General features: G+C 32.7%; 1 protein-coding gene across 2 annotated transcripts in view; it reads right to left on the minus strand.

Moving 5' to 3' along the window:
- The window catches only part of LOC127710124 (uncharacterized), a 35,106-nt gene that overhangs the window by 7,443 nt on the left and 15,499 nt on the right, over positions 1 to 12,164 (minus strand). For both annotated transcript variants that reach the window (XM_052215873.1, XM_052215874.1), the window contains exons 6-8: positions 7,353 to 7,571; positions 6,237 to 6,341; positions 2,907 to 2,996 (exon numbers count right to left, since the gene is read on the minus strand). In XM_052215873.1, the coding sequence (XP_052071833.1) occupies positions 2,907 to 2,996; positions 6,237 to 6,341; positions 7,353 to 7,571 (414 nt within the window). The remainder of the gene's footprint in view (positions 1 to 2,906; positions 2,997 to 6,236; positions 6,342 to 7,352; positions 7,572 to 12,164) is intronic.

The following is a 12,164-nucleotide window of genomic DNA, read 5'->3' on the forward strand; positions in this document are numbered from 1 at the left end:
GACTTGAGATAAAGGATACAACAAATACAGATAACTCAGCCTCATATCTTGACTTACATCTAGAAATTGACAATGATGGTCGGTAAAAAACAAATCTTTACGACAAAAGTTGGCCACCCTTTCGAAGTGTTATTGACACCATTTTGATTTAGTTAACAGACATAAAATATTGTTAGATTACCCCTTGGTATCTTCTCTTTTGTTACATTTATAGAATTTACTAAGTATTTAAATTTTCATTGCACTTTTTTTTTGTGTAGCAACATTCTAGCAACACCGGCAGATGGAGTTCTTGCGTTTCTTTTCATTATTTTCTTATTATAGGGTAGCTTCTTTTCAGGATTCATAAGAGCAATATCCAAATGGTTAAGATGATGTCAGCCATTCGAGAGATTTACGCATGCCATCATAATTAAGTATATTGTTAGCACAAATGACCACATATATGTTCCATTTGTCGTAGCTACTGACTTATCATGTATTCCTCGATTGTCAGATCACAAAAAAATGCTACTTATTACTGAATTGTAATGAGCAACACGAATATCTTCTGTCTAGTGTTTTGGATTGTTATTTGTCTCTTTTTTTTGTATGGTATTGTCTGTTTTTTTTTCCTTTCGTCTTATGGTCTTTGATTGTCATCCGGCCTTGTAAGAATCATTAAAAGAGGGACGAAAGATACCAGAGGGACAGTCAAACTCATAGATCGAAAACAAACTGACAACGCCATGGTCAAAAATAAAAAGACAAACAGACAAATAATAGTACAGATGACACAACATAGAAAACTAAAGACCAAGCAACACGAACCCCACCAAAAACTGGGATGATCTCAGGTGCTCCGGAAGGGTAAGCAGATCCTGCTCTATCGTTACACAGAAAAATGTACTTATTTCAAGTTTAAATGTTGAAAAAGTTTTTTGGGAATCCTGTTATGTAATATCATGTCATGGGACGCACAATTCCTAAAGTGTTATCGTCTTTATTAGCACTGGGTGGGTCAATACTACTGATGTTGGACTGTTAGTAACCGAGTGTACCATCAGCTTAGTAGTCAGTTGTTCGGTACTGACATGATTTGTAATATAAATTTCTAAAAATCCTCGTTCTTTATTAATAAATTGTTTAAAAAACTAACTCTATCAGTTAAAAATTTACCTTCGATGAATTTGGCTATTCGTTTAGGTCATTTTTGTATTATAGCTGGTAACGTTTGTACGTTTTTATACATCCCTGGCTTTCAAATTTTTGTCACTGACAGTTCCTGATGAAGGTAACTCAAAGACGTCCCTTCGGATTTGTGAATTCATGATTATAGTCTTATACAGCAATAATTGTCCTATCCTAGATTATATATTTCAGTTTTACACGGGAAACACTACAAAAATATTTACGACAAAAGGGACGGTTTTTCGTTCCTTATTGTTTATTTTCCTTTTTTTTGGACGATGATGTTCCTTTGGACCCATCTTAGGGTGTTTATATATCACAACTTTTTCACTATGCTCCTGTCTGTAGTGACGTTTTGGATTGCAATGAACGTAATCTATATATAACTGGAAAATTGTTAAGTCAAGAATTTCGTTTTCTCAAATTACTTAAAACCTTCAGCAATAATCTTTGATACAAAGATTTGGTTAGGAAGTTTGGCTGTACCTGCAGAAAACTTATTACAGACGGGATAGAATATCCCAAATTTTACGGTGCTGTTGTGTACAGAGCTCGTAAATTTAGTCATATTGACTTATTCTAAAAGGTTACCAATTCAACAGTGTAATCAAATCTTTGAATCTTGTTTTTAATCGGTATTAATATTGATTTTGTTAACAATAAATTAAAACCCGACTAAATATTATTGTTAGACACACATGCACATTCACGGTCATACAATCTGTGGATACCTATAATTTGGCATTGCACAATGTCATGTTTTTCTCTAACTGTTAATGACGTCTTTCACTAAATCCATTATATGTTGGATGTGTTCTGATGGATATTTTAGAGTAAGATACATAATTGTTTTATTTGTTGTTATTGGCTTTGACCTAACTTTCAGTAGCTGCGAGTACTCTCAGATCTGCACTTTGCGTCTTTTGTATTTTTGTTAGTTTGTTTGTGCTTTGTATCGAATTGATGAGATAAGCCCTTTTTAACTGATATTCATTGTTAGTTCTTATTGTGTACTGTTAATCCACTGTCCAAGGTTAGGGGAAGGTTTTGGCGCCAGCAAACATGCTTAACCCCGCGACATTCTGTATGTGCTTGTCCCAAGTCAGGAGTCTGTAATGCATTGGTTGGCGTTTGTTGCTGTATACCATATTTGTTTTTCGTTTATTATTTTGTACATAAATCAGGTCGTTTTTTTAATTGTTTTACCTATGTTATTTGGGGGCCTTGTATAGCTTACTAATTGGATTTGTTCATTGTTGAACGGCGTACGGTGACCTATAAAGCTGTTAATTTCTACGTCATTTGGTCTCTGGTAGAGAGGTTTCTTATTGGCAATTATACCACATTTTCTTATTTTTATATTGTATTTGTAGAGCTTCAAATTGTTTCTTATCTGCAACAGGGCCCAATGATGCAAACAAGAGTTAATTAAAGACGTCAAATGTTACCTTAGGGTGAAATTAAGACACCAAAATCAAAAGGAGATTGACTTCATAGATACAAACAAAATGTTAAAAGTTCATAATAAAGATTGGACCAAACTTGATAAATCGCAAGGGGTTCTATTTCGTTGGGTAGACAAACGAACATAGAATACTATATCCAACGCTGACAGTCTTATATTAATGAAAGTACATGTTTCTATCATTTCGTCCCAAAATAATGCTCTATCATCTAAACAGTTATCAAAGTTATCCTTCTGCCACATCACGTATTTATATAAAATAGAATGTTACCTGTAGATGTATATGGTACATGTTCACTATATGTTGGTGTTATAGACCTTGTAGTTTGTAATGAGTGTGTTGATGACGACTGTCCTTCAACTAAAAAATACACAAAAAAATATTGCAGTAATTTGTTGAATGGATAAAAAATATCTTATTAAAATGTAGTAAGATGATAGGGTCGATAGGTCGTCAAGATGTTCGACTAAATATATTTCTAAAAAGCAAACCACCATTGTTTCTTTCTACAGTAAAAGATGGCCTTCAGCATAATGGGATAAGGTATGCTTAACCAGCCTTGTCAATAAGATGTGGGTTCGTAAGTATTAAAAAAAACTACTGCACAATTTCCAATCACAAGCTTTACAATTTTGCAGTTATATCAAAACTTTTGATTCTTGTACGCATCACACTTATATTCACCATGCTCAATCATATCAATTGAAAGATCTAAAAAAAAAGCACTCATCATAGATCCTGGGTTACAATTTTGTACAACAGACGCGCGTTTTGTCTACAATATACCCATCAATGACGCCCGAATAAAAAAGTTAAAAGACCAAATCAAGCAATAAATCGTCACATTAAACAGGGTCTTTTCTATAAAAAATTGGGTTCGTAGATACAAAGTTCTGTTATTAAACCATGAAAAATTTTACTTTATGAAGCATAGCACTGATTCCAAAAATAAATACACCGAGGATAATATCATCAAAATTCGGGCCTTATTTGTTGTGTTTGCATGGTGAATTGATTTTTCAACAGTGAGTCGGTATTTCAATAAGTGCTGATTGTGCACCCCTACAAGCCTTCCCAAAGAATTACAGAAAATTTTTTTTTTTTTATTTCACTTTGAGATGTATTGATGTCTTGTCACTCAATAACCCACAATTCAGTGAGTGCTTGCAGTGATCTTGCAATAAAGGATTATACCGGAATTTGAAATTTCTGCTACATATCTTGATCTTTTCCTTGATATTGCCACAGATGGACGACTTCAATCTAGAAGGACTAACTTGATGATTTCTACTTTCCAATCGTCAATTTCCCATTTTTCAGCAGTAACATATACCCTGCCCATTTCGTATGGTGTTTACATATCTCAATTGATACGTTGCATTTGTGCATGACTTCATAAGCATGTAAGTGCTCCTCACGCAAAAACTGCTCCGAAAAAACGACTGAAATCGACAACAAATACGATGTGTTTATGTCTCAACACTTTAGAGACATTTTTTGGCAGTCTTAGATATTTAAAAACCAGAAAGGTCTGTATCTTGACCGATTGTGTTCTTACATTTTCGATTGTGACATTTTGCCTGAGTGTGCATTAGCATAGCGGGGAATGTATGCATAGCAGGTTACGCTTATCCAAATTAACTGTTTACAAAACTTAGAGTTTTCAAAATACTGAGGATGTTCTACCCCATGAATAGATTATCATAGATGTATTTGCCAAAACCTTTCGAACGTGTGGGTCCTCAATGCTCTTCAACTTCGTTATTATTTGGCCTTTTTAACTTTTATGATCCAAGCGTCATTGATGAGTCTTTTGTAGACGCGACAGGCGTATCAAATTTAAATCATGATATCTATGATGAGCTTATTTTGAGAGGCCTGATGGGGTGGGGGTGGGGGGTCTCATCACGATTCACGAGTTGATTTTTTTGTCAATCACGATTCACAGAAAATAAATTTCCATGATCACGGATCACGAAAATATTAAAAAAAAAATCTGTAGAAAAACGGATCACGATAGCGAAAATGCGCCGATCACGAAGAACGAAAATAACCCATCAGGCCCCTCTATTTTCCCTGTCGACGCATCCCGTCATGCTTCTTTTAGAGTTCATCCGATTCCCTCTGTTTTTGTTTGTTAACTTGGTTCGTCTTTTTAAAAGATTTATGAGATTTTAACATTGGTAAACCACTGTTGCCTTAATTTATACTACTACATTCCGTCTTAGATGGCTCAACTTATCATTGCAATGTTACAAAAATTCGAAGAGACCCAGCTGTAACAATTTCGAGAAGAATCATGCATACAAAAGTTAAAGAGTAACTCTACTGGCTGATCAAGGGTTTTAAAAAGCTGAAAGTATAGGTTCATTGATATATAAGGCTTCCTGCACCAAAGACTCAGAAAAACAAGGGAGGCCTAGGCAAAGGGAAAGTTAGTTTGTGTTGTTTACTTCTTTAAAAAAGTCATATTTGGTGACGCTTGTTTATGATTTACACGTTTACCTGAAATGTTCCTGAAATAGACCTACTTTTGTGGTTAAATTGGATAGATATCAAATTTAAATATGAAATCCCACAAATGTATCAAATGACATCAAAGTAAAATTGCGTTACCAAGACTTCCATATTCGAAATTTTCTAAACGACTCAACGGTATATTGCTGCTAAGGTGTGGAAAATTTATGATTTCAAAATTGTAATCGTCTCGTGTGTCATAGATTCTTGTACTAAGATGACCGCTGTTGTCGAATTCAAGGAAAATGTCTAAAAATGAGGCGGAGGAAGCTGTATATCTGAGGTTTCTTTAATCATCTCTAGCTCAAGAGGATACATTAATGGGACCCCATCAGTAAAGTTTAGGTTGTTAATGGAAAGAACTTCATCATACCTGTATGTGAAATCAAATGATCTAGCTTCTTTGATCTTCTTGCTTTTTTACAAGTGTCAGAAGGAACACAGACTAATATCAAAACAAGAAAAGGTCGGCCAGAAGAGATGCAGAGTTGGTTTCCATAGGAATGTCAACAACCTGCTGGAAAGTTTGACCACCAAATTCAACAAATATGTTGTCAATGAGAAACTCTAGCATACTGATCACTTGTTCTTCGGTGTAGCATAGTTTATTTTCAGGCTCATTTTTAACAAAATATGTAGAATTATATCCCAAAACTATAATTTTGTAGCGCATGGTACCATTTTTATGGAGAAAAGCATTGTGAATAAAGTAAATAAAATCCTTAATTGCAAACTTCAGTAATCATTAGACATAATTCAAATTGTCGAATTGTTCCACAACTCCTAGTCAGTATGGAACGATATTTTGCTTTACATAATCTAAAATGAAAATATTTTGTAAACATATCGCAAACAATACACGAATTAATGTCCATCTGGTTTTACAACTGTTTACGTTGGCCGCCTTTTTAACGTTTTTGATTCGAGCGTCACCGAAACGCGCGTCTGGCGTACATAAAAGCTTAGTATCTATGATGAGTTTATTTACGTCATTAATATTACTTTTTATCCATAACGGTTGCAATTTCCGCCCCTACGCTTCTCTCCCTCATAAAACCAAATTAAAATCGACTAGAATATTACCTGAAGATGTAAACAGGTCATGTTCACCATATGTTGATGTTTGTGTGAAAGGCCATGTAGTTGGTATATTTCTTGTTGACGACGATTGATCTTCAACATGTTCAACTAATGTACAAGTTAATTAAGAAAACACAATAATTATAAGCAGAAATGTATGATATGACCTTATGACTATATATATATATAGCTATAAAATAATAAGACCAACAACTTATTTTATACAAAAATACCGTTACCTCCTAAAAACAAAATGTTGATACATTTGCATAAATTTGAAACTAACTTACAAAAGAGGAGGCAATAATGACTTAAAACAATGATTTTTAAGTTTGTATCTGTGTTGTATGTTTAGTAATTGATAAGCTTGTTCCGAATAACGTTTATGGTAAACATCATTTCTTTTCTGAATATGCCCAAATATTTTCAAAATAATTCCTAAAAAGACGTGAGGGCAACGTCTTATTTTGTACAACATATTCCTCACAGAACTATTTGTAGCTCTACATAAGTAATTTGTAATATTATTATTATGCGCGACGGTTTCTTATAACAGAAAATATTATCACTTATAGCACTATTATTTGATATTTATGGGTTAAGTCGAATAGTCATATTTTGAGGGTGCTAAATGTTTTACAAGTTTTAGCAATTTTGTTGGGATCTAAGTGAACAAATTTGCCATTTGTCTGTAATATTTGTTATAACTGAAAGAAGGACTCAAGTGTACACAAAAATATACCACAATATGCATGCATTAAAAAATTTTGAGTGTGATCTATTGTGTAACGTCTGCAGAATAATATGTTTGAATCCGTTATTTCACCAAAAGTCAACGATGTTACGACAGCAGAAAATCACACTGTAGAGGTCAATTCAAAACTAATAATAACATTAATTGTATAGATTTAAAGAGACTACTAGATGGTGTCAAAACTTTGATATCTGAGGATTTCGTGAAATGCTTGATAAAGAACTCTCTGGATGTATTTTGCCTTGGTGCGTCTAAACATAATTGGTAATATTGAAACGTTTAGATTACAACAAAATATTAAAACAGCAAATAGTTTTAAAAGATCATCAGGACATTAAACAATCTTGATTGTCAAATATATATACCTTTAATTTCATTCCACATAATTATGTACTGTGTCGCTGCAATACAAGTATTAGACGTAATTAACCGTATTTTAGTTACAATGTCACTGTCTGCAGCAACGGAACAGGCTTTGGTGAGATCAAATCTTAAATTTTTAATTTTACATCTGTTGCAAGAATTCGGTTGAGGTGTTGTACAAACTGTTATCCAAAGTATCTCTCGTAGACCATGGCAGTTATCTGAAAAAATATGTAAGATGTCAACAGAGGTAATAGCACATTATTCGAATACGGTGAATCATCAATTTAATTGTATATAAAAAAAATAAGGATAATGGTATATTGTTTTGTTATATAATTGTATTGAATTTATGACTTACGTTCGAATAAAGCTTTCCTGTATTTTTAGAATTGAGTTTTTGCAAAGCTTACAGTGTAAAGATGTATTTTTTGTTTTGTGTCTTGACCAAAGTATTACTTTAGTTTTGGGAGGGTGGGGCATTTCATGTATTCACATGTTTGAAAATGTCATCGGCAATTCTGCTAACAATATGTTCTTCGTTCCAATTTGTAATGATTGAGAATGGTCTACATAATAGATATAAGAAGATGTGGTATGAGTGCCAATGAAACAACTCTCCATCCAAGTCACAATTTTTTAAAAGTAAACCATTATAGGTCAAAGTACGGCCTTGAACACGGAGCCTTGGCTCACACCGAACAGCAAGTTATAAAGGGCCTCAAAAATGACTAGTGTAAAACCATTCAAACGGGAAAACCAACGGTCTAATCTATATAAAAAACGAGAAACGAGAAACACTTATGAACCACATCAATAAACGACAACCACTGAACATCAGGTTCCTGACTTAGGACAGGTGCAAACAAATGCAGCGGGTTTAAACGTTTTGATAGGCGCCAAACTTCACCCTAACCTGAAACAATAGTGTAACATCACAACATAGAAAGACACACTATAAAATATCAATTGAAATGGCTTAACTCAATCAAAAGACATATTAACAAAAGCAAGTGAAAATACACTGAACGAATAAATTTGATCTATGACACAATGTAAATACAAAATTAATAAAAAAAAAGGGGGGGTTAGATGTAAAACAATATCAGAAAGACATATAACCTTGGATAAAATGCCACCAAATAAAATAACGTACACAGGTAAATAAAAATAATTTTGTTGTAATGTATACATGGAGTACAGAAATATTTTTTACAAAATAAATAATTTTGTTATTCATAGTACGAGAACAGAAGTGAAAATTTATCGTAATACCAAACACTCCAAAGGTGGTATATATTAAAAATAGTGAGACGAGATTACACAACATAAGTAAACATTAAATAACAAAAATGCATATCAAATTGTACCAACAGTCAAATAACAACGAAAGTACGATTTGAGAGTACTCGCAGTTACTGAAAGCTAGTTAAAAGCCAAAAACAATTAATAATAAAAAATCATGCATCAGAGACTAAAATCGACTAAAACACATACCAGGGATTTAGTGTTTTAACGTCATGGACAGTCTTAGAAGACATGACTTGTGCAATGCCAAAATAAAAGTATCGACAGGCAGTAGGATAGTTAGGAGTTAACCTTTTAATAAAGATGTATTATGTTATATATACAAGTCTAAATTGAAAACAACGTTCAAACCTATGATTGTGTTGGATAAAAACCGCAATTTTTATACGTGTGCATATAAAACAAATTTCTAGGGAGAGGGGTCTAAATACAACACAAACAACATTTTCCAAAAGACCAAAAAAGTGAAAAAATATATTTTAACAAAACGCATTTGACTAACAGGTCAAACAACCGATGTTCTTAAACCCTTAAATTGATGACCAGATGTTACAAAATGGATCTTAATATTAATTTAATACCAAACAGAAAACAATTAACTTGCGGAAAAGATGGTATACCACAAACATGAGGTGCAAAAATTTGTACACCATATCCGGATATCGACAATTAATGTCTCTTCAGTGATGTTAGGGATCGAAATGGTATTTGGAAGGCCATATAATTTACCTCAATTTAGGATAGACTCTTGAATTTTGAGGAGTCGAAATAGGATGAACGGATCATATAAACCCGAAGGAAAATATAATACAAGCCCAAACAAAAAATATTAAAAAGTCTAAATTGAAAACAACGTTCAAACCTATGATTGCATTGGATAAAAAACCGCAATTTTTATACGTGTGCATGTAAAACAAATTTCTAGGGAGAGGGGTCTAAATACAGCACAAACATTTTCCAAAAGACCAAAAAAGTGAAAAAAATATATTCTAACAAAACGCATTTGACTAACAGGTCGAACAACGGATGTTCTTAAACCCTGCTGACTGCCATTGGCGATTGCCAAATAAATTGATCACCAGATGTAACAAAATGGATCTTAATATTAATTTAATACCAAACAGAAAACAATAAACTTGCGGAAAAGATGGTATACCACAAACATGAGGTGCAAGTATTTGTACACCATATCCAATTAATGTCTCTTCAGTGATGTTAGGGATCGAAACGGTATTTGGAAGGCCATATAATTTACCTCAATTTAGGATAGACTCTTGAATTTTGAGGAGTCGAAATAGGATGAACGGATCATATAAACCCGAAGGAAAATATAATACAAGCCCAAACAAAAAATATAAACAAGTCTGAATTGAACACAACGTTCAAACCTATGATTGCGTTGGATAAAAACCGCAATTTTTATACGTGTGCATGTCAAACAAATTTTTAGGGAGAGGGGTCTAAATACAGCACAAACAACATTTTCCAAAAGACCAAAAAAGTGAAAAAATATATTTAAACAAAACGCATTTGACTAACAGGTCGAACAACGGATGTTCTTAAACCCTGCTGACTATGTTATATATAGATATAGTAATCTCTATATAGAAAATGAACGTGGATATGTATTTATACATAAAAAAAAAAACGTTTGAAAAGAATAAAAATTTTGTTATGTTTTAATTTGCTGATGACAAAATCGATATTTGTGCCAATGTAACTATATTCAAAGATCTAATTACAACATTGGTAAGATAACCTTTACTAATAAGTTTGTTTAAAGGTTCGATGAGTTTACACGGATCACATAGTGATTTCCGCGTTGGTAACACATATGTACGTATTTTCAGGGGGACAAGAAAAAAGTTAAACGACATAGAATGATAAATATACAATATCATAATAGTTCTTTTTTTTATACATGTAGCAATCAAAATTTCCATCACCGGAGGTATCGCAAAATTGCGAAGTGTTAAATACTCTAAATAAACTTGTGGCAAACAATCAAACTTAAGAATGGCGTAAGTTATGAAAATATCAATTTCCAAAACTTATTCAAAATCGTCGTATTTATCAATCAGATTTTTTCTCGTCTAAGGCATAAGCTCTAGTTTTACTTCCAATCCCCAAATAATAAGTTCAAAAATAGGGAGAGTTTTGTTTTCTCTAAATATAGGTCACACCATGGCCACTCTCATAACAATATTAATTTTACTCAAATTCACCGTTTTCGATTCATCTGTGTTCTTCAAGGTTTTAACAAACTTTTAGCGTCATTTCGAAGATTCGACCAAATAATAAATGTTTTTTACACAAAACTGCAATGTTGATAGATTTTAGCAAAAGTGTGTTAATGTCCAAAAAGATATAAGAAGGGCCGTTTTCACCGAAACAAAAATTATATTAGAAATAAATTAATAAATTGTCTTTATGTTTCAACTGAATTCGTTTAATTAAAGATATCTTTCTATACAACACATATAATTTTTACAGTTTTGTCCTCTACAGCAATATTTAGCGCTGAATAATTATATATTTACTTTTAGTTAGATATGTAAAGTTGTTGAAAATGGTTGAAGTATTTTATATAGACTCTTTAGTATTCGAATTCCAGGAGGTCTCAACAACTTCTTGAATGTCACAAACATCAAATCACATTCATCGAAAATTAGCCCTACTTCTTTACTAAGGGTGGCGTGAATCAATTGTGGATACTTAAACATTCGAAAGAACTGTTAGAGTATATACAATCTAAGTCTCTTTCTTCTTGCAATAGTATTAAAACATTTGTCTTTTCTACCCTATTCCCCATTCCAAACTAAAAGACAAATTGAAAGAATTGATACTGCTTTGTTTCATAAAAAAGAATAGCCAACGTAGATACAAGTATGGTGTTCAGTCAACAAATTTGATCGATTTGGGTTAACGGAATGACACACGGCTGTATTTTATATAATTAAAAAGAGGAGAACAAGCCTCATCGAAATACTGATATTCGAAATTTTTACATAAGATTCGATACAAGTGATCTCTAGAGATGTTTTTTTTAAGATATTAACATTTATAAGTTGCCCTCCCAAAATGTTATTTTTTCCAACATTTGATAGACGGTGTTCGTAATGATTTTCTGGGTAAATATCCAATTTTCTTTTAATGAGTATTGAAACATATTAAATTGTACTTAGTTAAAAAAAAAATGGTGTAATATTAACGCAGAATGGATTGAATTAGCAGGTCTTAGTAAATTTATGCCGTATAGAAATCAGAAATACTGGAAGCGATGAAAAAGGGGGAGGGTTGTCTGTTGAAGTTGATAAATGACAATTAGAAACAGTATAATCACTCCATCTTACACACTTATATGACTTATTGATCATAAATTGGCCTACAATTGACATGAAGTCAAAGATTATCTTCATAAAGAGGGTTATGTACAGCATCGATATATTTTACAAACACTAGTCAACAACATCAATCTAATTAAAATATAGTTCTCTGATTTCGTT

Source organism: Mytilus californianus, unplaced genomic scaffold, assembly GCF_021869535.1.
Source record: "Mytilus californianus isolate M0D057914Y unplaced genomic scaffold, xbMytCali1.0.p SCAF_7, whole genome shotgun sequence".
Lineage (NCBI taxonomy): Eukaryota > Metazoa > Mollusca > Bivalvia > Mytilida > Mytilidae > Mytilus > Mytilus californianus.